The following is a 17,942-nucleotide window of genomic DNA, read 5'->3' on the forward strand; positions in this document are numbered from 1 at the left end:
CGGGACGGTCTCAGACAGACATTCTATTCATCGAATACGCTTTGGGAAAAACACAGATGCGATTGGTTGAATCCAAATTTTTGCGGAGGCTTCACTGTTCATCCCACCTATGTGAGTAAAGCAGAAGAGGTATCAAAACAACCGCGGACGCTCATGGACCGGCCTTCACGCGAGCACATCGTTTCGCTGAAGAATGCCGCAAAAGACGCATCATGTTATGGTGATAAGCATGAAATCCGTAGACATCCGGTCTGAAGTCAGGGCGGGCACCAGTCAGGATAGAGCAACTAAAGAGTCGTTCTGTAGAAAACCTCTTTGCCTAAATGATCCCCTGGCACAGGATATGGCAGACCATGATGATGCCGTGTGGGGCGATATTGACCATTTCGGGATGGATGAGAACACCGCCCGTCAGATTTACCAGGGCAGCATGATTTTAATAGAGAAAGGACTGGTTGGACGCAAAATCGGGGTTTCATTTAGGGGAAGAATAGAGAGGCTTGAGCTTTGAGCCTTCAGACCTGCTCTTCTTCCAACTCGCAGCATCATACTGTTATTCCGTGAAAGGAGTTCTTAATGTTCCATAGAGTATAATTAAGGGTGCAGGATAGGACTAGAGACAGAGCTGAAAATGTAGATAGTGCTAGAGATAGAATTATGGAGGAGCAAGGATTGGGGACTGGGTCTGCAACTTATCGTCCGCCCTCGATTCTCTGAGATCGGTGATACTTCGCACCAACAGCCGCCGTCTTCTCCTGTCTCGGAGTTTTGCTCAAAGTTCTGCGTATTGGCTGCGCTCGAATATCTCACTTCCTCTCTTTCGCCTTACTACGCCACTTTTGAAGCATGAACCAGGGCTTTGGCGTCAAAAGGGGTCTACGACATTCCCACGGCCGAGGTGAGCTTCAGATGGCTGACTACATCCTCGACAAAATGAGGTTATGTAACTCTCACTAGAAGCACATTTGACCTTATTAATGCATCTTACCGAGGGAAGACCAAGAGTTTTAAGGCACAAATTTTCTTCCCTGGCCTACCGAGTCATGGAAGTTTGCGTCGGAGACCCTCAGGTAATCGCCTCCTCGGGCACACGTATGCTAAGTTTCCTGATCAAAGAGAACTCCAGCCACAAGCAAGATCTTGGGAAACCTCCTTTGTGTCTTTTGCACTATTGTATTACTCACTCTTGGTTCATCGGCAGGCGTCGGCCTAATAACAACGACGGCCAGTTCACCAACTCCCTCCAGTTTGATTATAGTTATAGCCGCCTACAGCGAAGGCTGTGAGCACCTCAGTGCCTATTTCGAAATCGTGGGGCAGATTAAACCTTGACAACTCAAAATCGTAACTAACCAACGTTGAATAGCATGTTTCGGTGCAAACCGAATTTGAGTCATGGAATTATGGTTTCTGTTGTGCCACATGAGCTCGAGAACTTACTGCTATTCTGATGGGATTGATCCCATGGCAGGGGGGGGGGGTTGTTGAATGACTAAACATGCTGCATTGGGAGTGTCAACAGTGCATTGGGATTTAGTTCTATGCGAGGTGCTAAAACCATTAAAAAAAAGAAGGGGGTTTTCGAAGGAATCATCTTATGGGAGGTAATGAAGAGAGAAATGTTGGGAAATACCCAAACAAGGTGACGGTGTTGCTCTGCATCGCGAGTGATGACGTAACGCATCGCCGCCACAGCCGAGAGCTTCCGCCGTCAATGTGCAAGTGACCAAGTGACAAAGTTGTCGCTTCTTGGCCGATCCCGCTTCGTCATCTTCCTCGTCTCCGTCTCCGTCTCGTCCAACACCAACGTCAGACACCCTTCATTTCAATACGGACATCATCATCACCCAATGATTTCCACAATACCAGCATGGCAGGACGCCCGTTAGCCGAGTATAGAGACATCGACGTCGAACTCGAGGCACTGGCCGATACGCAGGACTTTGAAGGCCCGGACTCTCCGCTTCCATTCCTCGACGACCACGAACACGACGTCGACGACGACCGCCATCACAATCACACCGTCGCTGGCAGAAACGTGCCAAGGACAAGATCCAACATGGCCAGCATCGTGAACACCACACCGAAATGGATGAGATCGGCGCAGCCTTGGGGCCGGTCTTGGGGGCGAGCCGCTCTGGCAGTCGTCAAACCACGCCTGACCTTTGCATATGTCGTTTTCGGCCTCATCACACTCTACGTCTTATATTGCGCTGTTACCCGCTCTCCTCTTCTGGCGTCGAAGCTGCCGAGGTATACGGGCCCCTTCGATGTCGGCGCCATAGACGTCGAGGTCCCCGTCCGGACACCTCGCACGACGAGCGACGCAGTCTTCAAGAGCAGCGGGAGACCGGCCTTTGAGCTCGAGACTGTGCTTTTCACCCTCTACTACCCAGCGACAAGGGGCTCCAAGGGTACCGGCCATCACTACTGGGTTCCGAAACCCGTCAGCATCACCGCCGAGGGGTACGCGAGGGCCGCCCACTTCAACAACTTCATATCGCGGCCCGTCTTCACCTTCTTCCTGTGGGCCATCGCGGGGAGCATCACGATCCCCGCCCAGGTCGACGTCCCGCTTCTACCGCCAATCAGCGCCGAGGGCAGAGACGAGGGCAGAGACGAGTTCCCGGTTGTGGTCCTGTCCCACGGCCAAGCCAGCTCGCGGACGGACTACACGCACTACTGCGGCGAACTCGCCAGCCGTGGCACCGTCGTTGCCGCCATCGAGCACCGCGACGGCAGCTCCCCGGCATCTGTCGTGACGACAGAGGATGGCACGGAGCGCAGGGTCATGTATATGGACCAGAGCGAGCTCCGGGGCGGCGACGAGATGGACCCGGACGACTTCAAATTCGAGCAGCTCGCCTTCCGACAAGCTGAGATTGAGGAAACCGTTTCCGTGCTGCAGTCATTGCACGCAGGCAAAGGGTCCGTCGTCTTCGCCAGCAACGCCCGCAAGGAAGGCCGCGACCTCGCACAGTGGGAGGGCAGGCTCAACCTCTCCCAGATCGTCATCGCGGGCCACTCCCTTGGCGCAACGGGTGCCCTCCAGGCTCTCAAGGGCGCTGCCTCGGCCCGGAATCCGGCCGTCGGCGGCATCATCCTCGATCCCGGCAAGAGCAGCGGCAAGCTGAACACGGACATCGACGTGCCGGTCCTCATCATCCACTCGGACTCGTGGTCCAAGAAGTTGACATTATTCTTCGGGAGGCCGCACTTCGACACCGTCAGGGACATTGCCCGAGACGTGCTCAAGCGCGCGGGCTCGAGCTGGTTCCTGACGAGCCTGCGAACGAGTCATCCGAGCGTCACCGACGCGCCGCTGATCGAGCCTTTGCTCTTGCGGTGGACGACGGGGGCCACGATCAACGTGCATCAGGGACTGAAAGAGTACGTCGGTGTATCTATGGAGTTTATGGATTTCTTGAGGAACGGCACGAGGGAAGGGGTGCTGGCCGAGGGCGTGACGCATCAAAAATACGGGAACGATACCATGAGCGATGAGCAAAGGAGCAGGATACCCAAGGCGATAACTAAGTACTGGCAGATTCACGTAGCACCTCCTCGCCAAGAATAAGGGGGCAATCATAAACAGTGTTGCTGCTCGATTTTAGCGCTTTCCGGACTTGATCTGGCATCGTTTCCCTCTCAACGTTGAAAGGACCCGATGGAAGATGGATTCCGTAGTTTGTGGGCGATGCGAAGCGTAGAATCCCGTTTGCTTTTTGCTCAGTCGCGATCACAATTCGCCCCCCCCTCAACAGTGTCCTCACGACGTCTTCCTCCCGCCCCGCCGCGCATCCCACGCAAGCGCGAGCATCGTCAGCGCGGCGCCCCCGCCCTCCCAGGCCGCCACGCCGGCCCAGCCCTGTCGCCAGAAGACGACGGCGGACGTCAGGCGCATCGGCACGGTGGCGAGGAAGAAGGCCCGGTTGTCCTGGGCGGCGGCCAGGGCGTAGTAGACGCCCATGGCGATGGCGGCGAGGGCGTTGCCGCTGGCCGCGGGAAGCGCGGCGGCGGGCAGGCCCAGGGACGCGAGGGACTCGAGCGGGCGCAGGAGGGAGTCGAGGCCGGCGGCGAGGGAAGTGAGGCCGAAGGCGGCCACCGTGTACCGTGAGACGCTCGTCGTCATTGTTGTTTGAGGGGAAACCGGGTTTCGCGTACGGACTGGCTGGGTTAAGGTGTTGTTGTTTAGGAAGAACGTGATGTAGCGTATGGACTGGTTTCTTTCGACTGGAGACTGTTGAGAGGGGGGGGGGCCGTCGTGCCACAAGGTTGACGTGAGGGTCGGAGATGATTCATGGAATGGGCCCGTTCGGGATGGGCCCAAGCCGAGAGTAGGGAGAGACAACCGTGTGGAGTCGTTGTTCTTCCGCTTCTTCTTCTGCTTCTTCTTCAAGGGTATCTGCCTGGAATGACGTGCTACATTCGGCTAGCACCAACGTCTAATGTCATTACCCTTGACTACGTATTTCATCCTCATCTCAAGACCGGAGGGGGGAGAGGTGGATAGTTTATCCATCATCGCTGCGACCTACCGGGAACCCCTTGAACAGACAGGACGTTGTTTGGTCTGAGACACTTTCTGACTCCAGGAATCCGGAGGAACTCTCGACGGGCTGACAGTTTCATGACCAGACCGGTGTTGGTGTCTAGGGCCTTTGGACAAACTTACAAGACTCGGTATGTCTCTCATCTTTTTGATTCGAGGGTGGGTCGCACCAGGCTTGGCGAACGCAATTTCGAAGGGGAAAAAAGGTCCCTCGGGTCTTGTGCAACCCATGATAGTCAGCAATCTTCATTCGACACGGTCAACCCCACGAAAAAGCCGTGTTATTGGTTTTGAAAACCTCGTTTCATTAGTCGTCGTTGGCATCAATGGGAACAGCTTGTTCGGACGTCGGACGACGGTTGGGGACAAGTTCGATGCTTTCTTCCCCCCCCGTGAGCGAGTACGTGCCCATGCTGATTCTCGTTTGAACGCAATGGGAGATTTTAGCAAGACAGGCCGGACATGGACAGATTGGAAAAACGGCTGGGCGGGACGCCGAACCGCACGAATGGGAGAATGGTGAGACATGTCCAGGCAACACGAGCTGACGAACCGCCGCGCTGTTGTGGTTCTGCCATGGAAAGTTTTCGGTTTCTCTCCCTTTGCTGGGTCCGAGACATCGGCGGCGCTGCTATTGCAAGACATTGGAGGGGGGGGGGGGGGGGGGGGGGGGGTGCCCCCCCGGGTGTAGAACGTCGATGTCCAACGTTTTGGTGACACACTGGCAAGACGGATCTGGTGGTTAGTTGGTCGGCGGCCTCTGGAAAGGGGGGGGGGGGGGGGGGGGGGGGATTTCTGATATCTGACAACGCAGGGTCGACGGGGCAGCATTCATGATGTGCGTTGTTGAGATGGCCCGAGAGGGCCTCAAGAATGCGGAGGCGATGGAGGATGTAGAGAAAAGGTGATGAGAGATAAGAAACTTGCTCGGGTTTGGAGAGAGAGAGTCGGGAGGAAGAAGGCGACTTGTCTTGGCCGTTTCCCTTCGTCTCCCCAATAGAGACAGAAAACAAGAGACAGAAAACAAACATGTCCGTGAGGTTGTTGAGACAGAAATTTGATGATTCCAGGAAGCATCTCCTAGCCCGTTCCTCGGGGGGCGCTGAACACGACTACCACAGGGGGACACAGTTGAGATCACCACCACCCTCAGCATCGACATGGACGAGTCATCGAGTTGGGGACCGTTTACGACGCAACTTCAAACAGAGGAGGCCTCTTCTGAGCATTCCTCTGACTGGAACACACGTCCAGACACCGGTGCGAAACCGCCCCAAACCATTCCCATCATTCCGAAGGTGCGCAGACGACTTTGAGCGGCCGGCGACGACTACATTAATAAAAACAACGACAGCAACAACATCAACAACAACAAAAATAACAATAACAAACCGACATCGGCAATGGCTCTTTCTCGCACCTCAACTTGAGACACTCCGAGCGCCTCCCGAGGCGCGAACGACAAACCCTCACCGAGCGTCGTTGGGACGTCTCGGTGTGGCAGCGTCGTTTCTTCTTCCGCCTGTCTCTCCTTCTAGGGCTCACTCTCACTCGGTCCTCCACGAATCGCTTTCCGTGGAGACGTCCCCCCCTGGCGTAAAAGCACCAGAGGACGGATGCACCGCGGAATTAAAAGGCCAGCCAGGGGAACAAGAGCCAAGACAGGATCGGCCCGCAGGTGGGCAGACAGGCAAGGCGGTCGCATGCGTGAACAGATCTTCGGCGCAGAAGCCGCCCAGCCGACGGAGAGCTCTGTGTGTGTGTGTGTGTGTGTGTGTGTGCGTGTATGTGTGGTGTATCGGCGCCTATTCGGAGTCCTCCACCTAGTCGGGCTGCATCTAGTCAATGGTGATCCGTTCAATGGATGTGATGTGATGTGCTGTGTCTGTGTGTATGTGGCGCTGAGATTCCACGACGATCCGATGTTAGTGGTATCAAGGCTGCTTATTAGTGTATTGCTTCCCCCCCAGCTAATAAAACAACACAAGGGGCCCGCCCCAGAGACACATGAGTCGCCGGCCAAGGTTTCCTGGCAAGGAAAAAAAAAAGCCCTGTCCAGGTTTTGGTTAATTGTCGCTACGCGCGTTTGCCGCAACCCAAAAAAAAAACCGCCAGAGTCGGGGTCTCCTTCACGCTCTCCCCTTCTCTCTCCAGACCCGGCAGCCCTAGTGAACCCGGTGTCTCTCTTGTACTCTGTAGAGTGAGAGTAAGAGTGAAAGTGAAGATGCCCTCCATGATGAGCCCTAGAGGACAAGCTTCCCTCTGCCCAGCGCTCTGGCTGTCACCGCGGCAAACATCGGATGCGGTGCCTGCATTTACACCGTCGTACATGACGCCATGCGCCATCGTGCATCCACTGATCTTTACTCTGAATCCCCATTCGGGACTCGCAGTTTTCGGGCAGACGCCGCTCGGCGAAATTTCCCGTCTGGAGAATGAGATTGCCCTGTCTGCCTGCCCGCCCGGTCTACCCGCCCGCCTGCCTGCCGTCTGCGTCTGTTCCCCATCTTCCCGAGCGAAGGGGGGGGAGGGGCCGTTAAGGGTAGTAGTAGTTGGTTGTTGTTCGTTGCGTGGCATCCCCCTCCGAGAGCCGTGATTTGCTGGCAGACTAACCACCAGTCAAAGGGGACTCGAAGTCTGCAAGACGACGAGGGGGCCACATCAGCAGATGAGATGTTGTCCACTGCCCGCAAAGCCTGCTATAAGGGGGAGGGGGGGCCGGGTTTGATTCGGGTCTGGCCATGGGAATGGTGGCATGTCATGGCATGGCATGGCGTGGGCCGGCCACACATCACCATTCACATGCGATGCAGGCGGAGAGGAAAGGGCTAGGCGAGCGAGTGTCGCGCCCCAAAATATGACAGAAGTTGGTGAATGGTCACGAGGCGGCCCCCCCTGGATCCCTTCCCCATTACTCAAACGGGCATCTTGCAGGACGAGACGGAGCAGCCCCGGATGTCGACGACAGGCTCGCACTCACACTCACACTCTCACACTCACTCACGGTCGCTCACATTCACTCGGTCCCACTCACTCCTGCTCTGCTCCCACTCATACTGGGTCTCTCACTCAATCAATCCTCATTCTCGTTCTCGCACACTCATACTCACACTAAATCAATCCCGAACCCCCTCCCCTGCAAGCTGCCGTTGGTGATGCGATGCTCTGTCGTCTTCTATGAGGTCACGAATTCCCATCCCGCATCGCACACCTCGTCCTGCTGCGTCTTCCCCTCCGCTGTGGCCCGGCAATGCACAGTCTGCCACCGTGGAACGCTGGAATTGCGTGAATCCATCCCCAGCCAGGCCCCTCCCCTCCATCTCATCATCTCATGTCAGCCAGCCATTGAGACCGGGGGCCTCGAACCGAACCCTTTCGCAAGTTGGTCTCGGCAAGCCTAGCAGATCCCCCAATTAGCTACCCACAGTGTTCGTTGACCTGGATCCGTCTCCTCAGTCTCTTGTCCATGAGTCTCTCGGTCTCTTAGTCTCTGACCTTATTCTGTGAGTACATACGAACCAGCTGGAACTGACAACTCGACACCGTCTTGGTCAACACGCTACCTCCGTCTGCCTCCCGGCCCGTACCCGCATCTCCGTCTCACCCATTCCCTTTCCTTCCCTTCTCTCACTGTCTTCCTCTCTTCCTCTCCATCTATCATCGGACGCGGCCGACCTCCAATCGTCTCTCCGCCACCCACACACCACCCTGGACGCCTTGAAGACACACACACTTTCCTGCTAATGCATCTGTGAGCTGACACATCCGGGGAAGGGCTTCCGGCGACAAGAACCCAGAACCCAGAATCCAGAAATACCCTCGCCCCCAGAGCCTCATCCCCAGAAAGGCTTCTTCCCCCCTTCCCGTCTGTCTTCCCAAACCCAAACGGTCGTTTTGGTCGCCTGGCCCCTTGTTGCTGATTGCTGCTTTATCTTCTTCTTCTGCTACTTTCTCCTCCTCCTACTTCCTCCCTTTCTTTCTTCCGGCAATGACTCTTGCATCGTCTCCCGCGGACTCGTCGCCACCGTTCTTCGCCCCGGACCTCGAAGGGCTCGCACAGGCGCCCGCGCCCGTCGCCCGCGCCATCCTCGTGGCGTTGTGTGACGACCGCCGCGTCCGGGCCCAGGCGTTGAGGCAGCTCGGCCGGCTGCTGCGCTTCGAGGCCGACGTCCGCGGCCGGGATCCCGTCGTGGGGAGCCCCGACTCCCCGGCCACTAGCCCATCGAATCCCAGGAAGAGGAAGGCCACCGGCGAGCCCAAGATCTGCGTCCAGTGCGACTGCATCTTCACCGACAACGAGAACACCTTTGGGGCGTGCTGGTACCATACAGGTGAGCAGGAACCGATGAAGGCGATGACCACGGCGATGATCTCGGCTACTAGCAAACCCACCCATCCGTTGCCTTTCTTCTGTCATTGCTTGCCCAAAAAGATTCGGTTGTCTGGCGGCACGAAATACTGACTCGTGACACCACCCTCCCCCCGTAGACAAGCTGGAGCTCTGGGACGAGACCCAAATACCCACGCTCTGGGACGAAGTAACGTCAGACGAACTCGACACGGAGTCTAACCGCGCCGAGTACCCGGCGGCGTTCCGGTGGTGCTGCTGCGAGCGGCTCGGCGACCGGCCGGGCTGCGTGCGCGGCGAGCACGAGGCCAACCCGGACAGGAGCAAAAAAGGCCGCGGCAACGAGCTCTCGGACCCTGAGGACGACCCGCTCGAGCTCGACGGATCAGGGGACCTGGAGCTGGATCTGCGGACGCCGCACCAGCAGCACTACACGATCACGAACTCGCAGGAGGGCATCCGCAAGTTACCGACGCATCAGCACCATGAACAACATCAGCACCAGCAGCTTCGTCAGCAATGAGGTTGGAAGAAGGTTTTTTCCCCCCCCTCGGTTTTTCGTTTGGACGGAGAGAAAACACGCGGGGGCTCGCTCGGTTCCCATCATCCTTGGAACCATGCCGTGGTCAATGGCATGGTTCCATCGTCCTCGCTCCCCCCCCCTCGAAAAGCAACCGGTTCGGGTAGACCGGTCAAGGGGAATTCCTCTCGTTTTGAGTTCCGGTCAATCGGGTGTGTTCCCGGTCTCCCGCCCGGCCCTGCTACGGTCACTCGGTCAGACAGTTTCGACAAGCCACGCGTAATTTGAAGCAGCCAGGGTTGGGGGAGAGGGGGGGCATGGACATGTCACGAGGCAAAAGCATTACTTGGGAGGCATAGCATTGGCAAAAAGTCTGATACACGCACTCGAAAGAAGCTATGGATCTTGGGTGTTGGATCGGAGGAAGGAAAACTGTTTCGATCGGGTTGCACATCTAATCTCTCTCCTGCGGACCTTCAAATCGAAATCGGAGTCGAACTGGACAGGATGAGAAGAACATTCGGCTCACAGCACACAGCACGCATTGGCAGAAGTGTAAGAACATTACAAAGGGGGGGGTGGCATGGGGGGGAGCGCGGGAGGCAAAACAAGTCCGCCGTTGTATACGTTTATAAGCGCGCCTTGAAAAGCAGATGATGATCAATGAGAGATGGAGCCGGTCATGAGGGCGTGATGGCCATGTAGAATCGGAGCGAGATGGCGCAAGCCCGCATCACCTTTGCACGTCCTTCTTTACACAAAACACATACATTAATTAGCACACTCTATGAAATCATGACTCTGGCTCTGAATATGATGATGTGAGCATCCGCTTCCGGAATCGAGACGGGGGTCACCTCGACTCATACACAGACTGGCGGTGGCGGCTGCCGCATACACAAACACGCACACACACACGCACGCACAGCATGCGTGAGACGGAAGAACATCCGGGGCCCGGTATCATCTGCAGCGCCTGCAAGGGACACCAGAAGAAGCCTAGCAGCGCACACAGGAGCTTGCCGCATGGTGGTCGCACACGCCTGGAGGACTTTGGGCTGCCCTGGAAGCGGTAAGCTAGGGGCTGTGCCACAGCATCTTCTGTGGTGCACAGGGAAACCCAATGAGAGGTGCCGATGGGACACGGAGGACTACCCGCCCAGCAGGGGTCACCCGGGGTCACCCTGACCATCCGAGCTTCCCCGGCAAACCCTGATCGACGGGAGGGCTGGGGGGGATGATGGGAGCGTGCGAGAGAGATGGGTTTGGAGGGGAGGACATAGCATGAGAAAAAGAACCACAAGGCTCCGAGGGCAGCCGGGAAACAACCCATGATGTTTCTATTCCTGTTGTCCCCGGTTCGCCACCACACTCTCTAGGTGGGGACTAGCAGGCGTCTATGGTATCGATGATGATCGACCGTCGGAGTCGAGGAAGATGTTCGGTTTCTGTTGAAATCTAATCCTTGGTATTGGTATTGATTCCACACGCCGAAGAGTCTGCTCTTCTTGGCCCTGTGTTCCCAGACGCGAGAAAAACGTCAAGTGGTTTCCGGCATCGCGGTAGACCGTTGTTTTCCCCACCCCCTGTCGCAGGCTTTCCTGTTCACCTTGCGACCCCGGCGCCCGGGGAAAAAAAGACATATACCAGCAGAGATGGAAGAAACATAGCTGAGCACGCCGTGGGACGTGGCGCCGTCCAGGCCGCACGTCGGAACCGGGACCTGGACACCATCGGGCGGATATCGGAGGCGGATGCTCGGAGGGTGCTGCTCGTCCGCTACGACGGCGATGAACGCGTCCGGGGCGCGGCTTTGGGCGTTTGTGGGAGCATGTCAAAGACGGACGTCTGCGTGCGGTGCAACCTGAAGTTCGACCATGATAATGACTCTGCCGAGGCGTGCTGTTGCCACAGGTGAGATGGGGTGCCTTAATCCCCACTCGCGGGGAGCCCCGGACTCCCTTTTGAGTATTTGGTAATTGGCCAAAGCCAAGCGTCTAACCCATAGCAGTAGGGACGTTCGAACTTGACAAAAGCCTCGGGTTCTGGGAGGAGATCGACGACTTTAACGACCGCGGCCTGTTCTACCAAAGAGACAGCACCGAGGTCCGGCGGACTGTCCCGAAGGGTTCAGATGGACCTGCTGCGACCGCGACGGGGACTTGGCAGGGTGTCGCAAGGGAAGACACGAAGGCAGGGTATCAACAGCAAGACCCAGCCCGGCGCCCGCAAATATCAGGACTAGACCCGAGTCAGGCAGGACCGACGGCGTCCCAGGCACAGAGTCCGAGGTGCTCTTGCTGCGCGGGCAGAGCTGCAACAAGCGTGCGGACGAGGAGGAGGAGCCCGTTGATGGTAACGCGCCCAAGGTGAGGAAGGGCGCTGACAGGTACTGGCTGGGCATCCTTGGTTGATCAGCAGCGACGAGAAGCGGATGCGAAGGATTGGCTCATATTGGTTGTGTGGAGCGGGAGAAAAGCCTCCTTCGGATGTTGCTCGTTCCGTATGCGCTGTTCGTCTATCCTGGAAAGGAACCCCCCCCTCCATGTCCATAGGCGCATAACAATTCTCGGGAAACTCGTCGGGCTTGGTAATTGAGCAACCCCCCTCATACTATCTTGTTATTATTCTGCCCGATGGTCGGTACGAACTTGAGAAAGAAGACTCTTCTTCGAATTCGTTCGAATGAGCTGCTGCTTTTTGATGGATCGCGGACAGGATTCTGGGTTGGAGGGAGTGGAGTAATCCTGGCAGTGCAAGGAGCAGAGCGGAAAGAAAGCCAACCAAACGCCCAGAACCGGCAGATTAACGGCACAACTGAGATTATCCGCAGAGCTTGATTGTTCGATACTGGCTCTGCTTATTTCCGATGGGAAGATCGTTTGAGAAATTTAGCGGGATTGCAGTTTTCAAAAGACTTCCGTAAGCCGGGGGAAGTTTAGCCACCACAAGGGCCGACTCTGTCGGCATCTCAAAGCTAACAAGAAGAGAGGATTTGATATTGGATACTTTTGGTCAAGCCGTTCGCTCGAGGTTTTTGGCATAGATGTGCATTCCAAGAGTCCAAACCTTGGTATTGTAGAACACTAGCATTTCCAATGATTGTGCAAGTTGAAACTTGTTTCGGTATCAGGGTATTGTAATCACGAATCACAGTTGACAACATGGAGTAGACATGCTTTTATTCTACATAATCATACGTTGTTTACTCTGGCGCCTAACATCTGTCAAAAATCACAAGTCTACCCATCAAGAAGGGGGGCGGGGGCGACATTGGGAGGGGACCGAGCTGAGACCGGAAAAGTGGGGCCATTGCTCCGACGCCGGGCCGCCAACCGGGACCGGGCACCGGACGCAACGCCAGATATGTACAGAACGGGCTCCATTGATTCGGATACCATCGGACTACTAAACAAATGACAACAAGAAAAAACCCCTTTAAGACGTCCGTGGAACACGCCCCAACTAATACGCATAAAACAACGTCGCCTCCTGGTCGCTCCGCCGGATCCGCCTGTTCTCCCTCACCAGCATCCACCGCATCAGCCACGCGCCGGCCGCGCACGCGACGCAGAAAGCTGCGCTGCTTGCCATCGGGATCACGTATCTTGGCGCGTCCGACTTGGGCCACAAGTACTGCCACGTTCCGTCAGCAACCTTTCTTGGGGGTAAGGCGGCTTTGTAGAGACCTGGGGAAGGGGGGGGTTCTTGACTCACAGGGGTCCAAATAAAGCTGAGGCTGGCGCTCGTGTTGACGACGGCCAGAGCCGAGGCCTTCTTCTCCTTCGTCTGTCCGCATGTACTGCCAACCCAGCCGAGGAGGCTTCGAACAAGTCAGCAAGTGGCATCGCTTAGAATAAGTCGGATCATTGGATCCAAAAAGGGGAGGGGAATCACCCACATCGAGTTCACGCCGTACGTCCCGATCGTAAAGACGACCATGGCGAAATACCTCGCCCCCGTGTTCATCGTCGCGCAGGCCAGCACGAACCCGAACAGTGCGACGGCTTTGGCGATGGTGATGTGCCACGTCCGCTCGTTGTACCGCCCGGAGCTCCACGCCCACGCGATCGACAACCCGCCGGCGATGAGGTACGGCGGGCACGTCAGGACGAGCGTGACGGTCGTGCCGAAGCCCAGCGTCTCGACGATGGTCGGGAAGAAGTTCTTGAAGCCGTTGGTCGCCAGGTGCATGTGCTGCATGTAGACGAACACCCACACGCGCGGGTCGACGACGGCCTCGCGCAGCCCGGCCCACGTGCTGCTACCGCTGCTACCGCTGCTGTTCGGGGGCCGCCCGCCGACCGTATCGCGCGCGATGCGGGCGTGCGCAAGGCGCCGCTCCGCCTCGCTCAGCCAGCGCGTCGTCAAGGGCTCGTCGGGGAGGGTGTAGCACGCGACGAGGGCGACGGCGAAGGTGACGGCGCCTTGCAGCACGAACAGCCAGCGCCAGCCGGCGAGGCCGGAGACGCCCTCGAGCCCGTGGAAGACGCCGGCGGCGATGAGGCCGGCGAAGGCGGTGGCGAGGATGTTGCCCGAGTACAGCACGCTGATGCGGGTGGCGAGCTCCTTGCGGGTGTAGAAGATGGAGAGGATGTAGAGGGCGCCCGGGTAGTAGGGGGCCTCGACGACGCCGAGGAAGAAGCGGGCGAGGACGAGGCCGGTGTAGTCGTGGACGACGGCGGTGAGGGCGCTGACGACGGCCCAGGCGGCCATGAAGCCGCCCATGTACCAGGAGGGCCGGACGCGGGTGAGGATCATGTTACTGGGGATCTGGCCGAGGATGTAGCCGACGAAGAGGATGGAGACGCAGGTCGAGTACTCGACGCTGGTGAGGCCGAGCTGCTCCTCGAGTCCGTTGAGACGGGCGAGGGCGATGGCGTTGCGGTCGAGATAGCTGGGACGGGTGTCAGATGTGTTGACGGGGCTTTGGGTCGGGGAAAGTGGTTTTGTTTGGCATACTTTAACCAGTACATGACCCACAGAGTTGGCTAGAGGGGGAAAGATAGAGACGTGTTAGACGGAGTTGCGAGGACTTTTCGGGCGTCTCTGGCGACTTCAGACTGACCATGATCCAGAGGTCCAGCTTCCTCACGAGTCTGATCTCCTCGGGATCCGTCTTGGCCGCAGCGCCGGAGTAGTCGACCGCTGCCGCGGCAGGCCTCTTCTCGTCGTCCAAGACATGGGAGTGCTCCTGGTGTAGCGCCTGTTGCTTCTCGATGTCGGCGTGGGAGTTTCCCGGCGGGTGGCCCTCGGCGACGGAGTCCGTCTTGGTCGCCATCTTTTGACGGTGTGAGCCAAACTGCTGGTACTATCGGTTGTGTCTGTGAGGAGAGTTAGAAGCCGGAACGGGGGGCTTCCAAACTTGCCAACGGATAAGACAAGAGAAGAGTTGGTGCATCCAGGCACCTCATACTCGAGGTCAAAGAGGGAACCAAGCCTGTATTTGTTCTCGAGCAGGACCTCACCCAGAACTCTGGGAGCCCCTCAACCCCCCTTCGCTTCCCCGCAAGAACCCCGGATTCGGGATGCTTGGCTATCGTGATTTCTGGGGGCTGGACGTGAACAATGATGGGGGAGGGGATCCGTCACTCTGGATCCATAGTGACGGCACTGCAGTGTTGCAGTCGTTGCGGGAGCGTGAAGCGGTAAACATGCCGCCTGCGGCCAGCGGCGCCGAAGGCCGAGATAGTCGATGGGCGGGCTTGCCCCCGCGCATGCATGCAAAAGAGTCGATGGACTTGCAGTCAGACGCCAGTTCCCCCCCTCACTTTCGACTCCTACTTACGAATGGAACGCTTCCCTCCCTTCCTCCCTTGTCCCCCCCGCAAACCCCCTAGGTGGATCGGGGCATCGGAGGTGGGACCGGAGGTGGGACCGGAAGTGTTGGTCTCGAATCATTCTTCTTCGGCCGGAGCCAATGACAGCGGGCGCGCCATGGAGAGAGATTCTCACATTTTCCGGGTATTTTCAATGGGTAAAAAGTGTTGAGAGGCTTCACGGAAGGGGGGAGGGAGGAGTGTTTTCGGTCTCGGCCTCCGCGCCGTCTTTCTCGGCCATTGCTGCCGCTCTCACATACAGATCAACCTCAATGCCCGCCATCTCGCAGTTGATTTCCAGAATCACGTCACCATCATTGGTTTGTGAGAGCTTTTATCTCGGTGGACCTCGAAAGATGAGTAGACGGGCAGCGCCCGCCTGGAACTCCGTCGTCTTCGGTTCGGCGTTCGACCCGCAGTCGGCAGCCACTTGAGGCGTGTAAGTGAAATTGCAAGGGCCTAGCATTATCCTCTCTTGTTGTCTCTTCCTCCAAGAGAGACTTTGCTATTATATTCAGATAAAGCCATCGTGGAACCGGCATAGAAACGCGACGTGAACGCGCCTTCACCCAAATATTCCTCCTCCCCATCCTGCCCCCTCTCTCCTTCTCCCCATCCTGCTCCTCCTCCCTCCTCCTTGGAGACTACCTAGCCCTCTCCTCATCCATACCATTCGCTCCGTCCTCCACACCTAACGACTCCCTAGCCATGATCGAGAAACCGCCCATCCGGATCGGAAACGTCTCGGGCGCGACGGGCGACCACCCCCACGCTATGGCGCGCATGGTCCGCTCCGGCAACGTCCACGTCGTCACGGGCGACTGGCTCTCCGAGATGAACATCGCCTGGAACGCCATCACCCGGCGCGACGTCGACCCGGGCCTCGGCTACGAGGTCGGCTTCTACGAGCAGCTCGAGGCGTGCCTCGACGACGTCATGGCCCGGGGGATCCGCGTCGTCACCAACGCCGGCGCCCTCAACACCGCCGCCCTATTCGACAAGGTCAGGAAGCTCTGCGAGTCCAGAGGCTACCCAGCGGGCTCCGTCGCCGCCGTCCTCGGGGACGACGTTTCCGGCCTGTTGCAGCGGGATCGGTCGTCGACGAGGCGGCGAAGATATGACGACGATGACGACGACGACAGCCTGACATTCCCGCACCTTGACCACCCGCACACGACGCTCGACGACTGGGAATTTGAGCCCTGCTGTGGCAACGCCTACATTGGGTGCTGGGGCATCGTCGAGGCCCTAAGGGCGGGTGCGCGCATCGTCGTCTGTGGGCGGTGCACCGATGCGTCGCCCGTCATGGGAGCCGCGGCGTGGTACTACGGCTGGCGCGAGAACCAGCACCAGGAGCTCGCTGGCGCGCTGCTGGCGGCGCACCTCATCGAGTGCGGGCCCTACGTCGTCGGCGCCAACTTCTCCGGCTTCAAGGACTTCCTCCCGGAGCTGGTCGACCTCGCGTTTCCCGTCGCCGAGATTGGCCGCGACGGGGGCTGCGTCATCGGCAAGACGGCCGAGGGCGGCGGGCGTGTCACTCGGCATACGGTCACGGCGCAGCTTCTGTACGAGCTACAGGGCCATCTGTACCTCAACCCGGACGTGGTGGCGGACCTGTCGCACGTCCGTGTCGAGGAGCAACATGATGGCTCCGGGGAGGATCGAGTCCGCGTATGGGGCGTGAAGGGTCTGCCGCCGCCGCCCACGACAAAGGTCATGTTCGCCGCCGAGGGCGGGTACCAGGCCGAGGCGACGTTCTACATCAACGGCCTCGACGTGGAGGAGAAGGTGGCCATGATGAAGAACCAGCTGGCCCACCTCTTCAGGGACAGCAACTTCAGCCGGCTCAGCATCGAGCAGTACGGCACGCCGACGCGGAACCCAAGCTCCCAACAGGCCGGCACCGTGCAGCTTCGGGTGTTCGCGCAGGCAAGGAAGAAGGAGGACATCGCGGCCGTCAAGTTCAAAGTGCCCATCTACGCCGTGCGGATGCAGAGCTACCCCGGCTACCACATGTCGCTGGACTTCCGGACCATGGACCCGAAACGGTTCATGGAGATCTTCCCGGCTCTGATGCCTCAGTCGGCCATCGATCACCGTGTGCTCTTGGGTACCGGTGAGCTGGTACACATCCAGCCGCCGAGCAACACAGCCACGTACAAGGTCGCTCGACCGTCCTCCGACACGGCGGACCCGGTCGACCTGGTATCGCTGGGTCCGACCGAGTTCGCGCCGCTAGGCAGCATCGTCCATGCGCGGTCCGGCGACAAGGCTGACAACTCCAACGTCGGTTTCTTCGTTCGCCACGAGGACGAGTTCCCCTGGCTGCGGACGCTGTTGTCGGTCTCTCGACTGAAACAGCTGCTGGGCGACGACTGGTACAAAAGCAATCCGGATCGGAGGGTGGAACGGGTTGAGTTCCCTGGCATCAACGCAGTGCACTTGTGAGTTGATCATCCCTTTTTTTCGGGGTGTGTTAAGAATACTAACGAGAAGGGACTGACTAGCCGCATCCTCGATAACTTGAATGGAGGCATCGCGTCTTCAGATCGAATAGACGGTCTCGGTAAGGGAATTGCAGAGTACCTACGGAGCCGGTACGTCGAGGTACCGAGGGTCTTTCTCCAGAGAGGGCGGATATGATGGATATATAATAGGCAATGTAGATTTGTTCAGTTATAAGTAATACCGTTTCGTTGATTA

General features: G+C 58.0%; 6 protein-coding genes across 6 annotated transcripts; 4 read left to right on the forward strand and 2 right to left on the reverse strand.

The window, feature by feature from the left end:
- Positions 1-1,224: 1,224 nt before the first annotated feature.
- Positions 1,225-3,762, forward strand: CDEST_11988 (Putative platelet-activating factor acetylhydrolase-like, alpha/Beta hydrolase). Its single transcript, XM_062928144.1, has one exon. The coding sequence runs from the start codon at positions 1,871-1,873 to the stop codon at positions 3,575-3,577; it is 1,707 nt and encodes a 568-aa protein (XP_062784195.1). The 5' UTR covers positions 1,225-1,870; the 3' UTR covers positions 3,578-3,762.
- A 1-nt stretch (position 3,763) lies between these two features.
- On the reverse strand, positions 3,764-4,936 carry CDEST_11989 (uncharacterized protein). Its single transcript, XM_062928145.1, has one exon. The coding sequence runs from the start codon at positions 4,130-4,132 to the stop codon at positions 3,770-3,772; it is 363 nt and encodes a 120-aa protein (XP_062784196.1). The 5' UTR covers positions 4,133-4,936; the 3' UTR covers positions 3,764-3,769.
- Positions 4,937-7,784: 2,848 nt separating this feature from the next.
- CDEST_11990 (uncharacterized protein) lies at positions 7,785-9,978 on the forward strand. The gene is made up of 2 exons (XM_062928146.1): positions 7,785-8,883; positions 9,041-9,978. Exons 1-2 carry the CDS (start codon positions 8,541-8,543, stop codon positions 9,421-9,423), a joined length of 726 nt encoding a protein of 241 aa, XP_062784197.1. The 5' UTR covers positions 7,785-8,540; the 3' UTR covers positions 9,424-9,978.
- An 808-nt stretch (positions 9,979-10,786) lies between these two features.
- CDEST_11991 (uncharacterized protein) lies at positions 10,787-11,834 on the forward strand (the record flags this gene model as incomplete). Its single annotated transcript, XM_062928147.1, has 3 exons — positions 10,787-11,334; positions 11,432-11,618; positions 11,639-11,834. Exons 1-3 carry the CDS (start codon positions 11,298-11,300, stop codon positions 11,832-11,834), a joined length of 420 nt encoding a protein of 139 aa, XP_062784198.1. The 5' UTR covers positions 10,787-11,297.
- Positions 10,793-14,849, reverse strand: CDEST_11992 (Putative major facilitator superfamily, MFS transporter superfamily). The gene is made up of 5 exons (XM_062928148.1): positions 14,489-14,849; positions 14,383-14,411; positions 13,322-14,317; positions 13,138-13,243; positions 10,793-13,056 (listed from the first exon to the last, which is right to left on the reverse strand). The coding sequence occupies exons 1-5, from the start codon at positions 14,699-14,701 to the stop codon at positions 12,886-12,888; spliced, it is 1,515 nt and encodes a 504-aa protein (XP_062784199.1). The 5' UTR covers positions 14,702-14,849; the 3' UTR covers positions 10,793-12,885.
- Positions 14,850-15,560: 711 nt separating this feature from the next.
- On the forward strand, positions 15,561-17,937 carry CDEST_11993 (Putative acyclic terpene utilization). Its single transcript, XM_062928149.1, has 2 exons — positions 15,561-17,683; positions 17,747-17,937. The coding sequence occupies exons 1-2, from the start codon at positions 15,948-15,950 to the stop codon at positions 17,880-17,882; spliced, it is 1,872 nt and encodes a 623-aa protein (XP_062784200.1). The 5' UTR covers positions 15,561-15,947; the 3' UTR covers positions 17,883-17,937.
- Positions 17,938-17,942: the final 5 nt, after the last annotated feature.

Source organism: Colletotrichum destructivum, chromosome 8, assembly GCF_034447905.1.
Source record: "Colletotrichum destructivum chromosome 8, complete sequence".
Taxonomy (NCBI): domain Eukaryota; kingdom Fungi; phylum Ascomycota; class Sordariomycetes; order Glomerellales; family Glomerellaceae; genus Colletotrichum; species Colletotrichum destructivum.

Bases quoted from the DNA above. Each gene is read 5' to 3' on its own strand.
- CDEST_11990 (XM_062928146.1), top strand. From the start codon at position 8,541: ATGACTCTTGCATCGTCTCCCGCGGACTCGTCGCCACCGTTCTTCGCC. The intron at 8,884-9,040 runs GTGAGCAGGAAC...CTCCCCCCGTAG, and splicing joins GGCGTGCTGGTACCATACAG to ACAAGCTGGAGCTCTGGGAC.
- CDEST_11988 (XM_062928144.1), top strand. From the start codon at position 1,871: ATGGCAGGACGCCCGTTAGCCGAGTATAGAGACATCGACGTCGAACTC.
- CDEST_11989 (XM_062928145.1), bottom strand. From the start codon at position 4,132: ATGACGACGAGCGTCTCACGGTACACGGTGGCCGCCTTCGGCCTCACT.
- CDEST_11993 (XM_062928149.1), top strand. From the start codon at position 15,948: ATGATCGAGAAACCGCCCATCCGGATCGGAAACGTCTCGGGCGCGACG. The intron at 17,684-17,746 runs GTGAGTTGATCA...GGGACTGACTAG, and splicing joins GGCATCAACGCAGTGCACTT to CCGCATCCTCGATAACTTGA.
- CDEST_11992 (XM_062928148.1), bottom strand. From the start codon at position 14,701: ATGGCGACCAAGACGGACTCCGTCGCCGAGGGCCACCCGCCGGGAAAC. The intron at 13,244-13,321 runs GTGGGTGATTCC...ACTTGTTCGAAG, and splicing joins ACGTACGGCGTGAACTCGAT to CCTCCTCGGCTGGGTTGGCA. The intron at 13,057-13,137 runs GTGAGTCAAGAA...GGAACGTGGCAG, and splicing joins TCAGCTTTATTTGGACCCCT to TACTTGTGGCCCAAGTCGGA.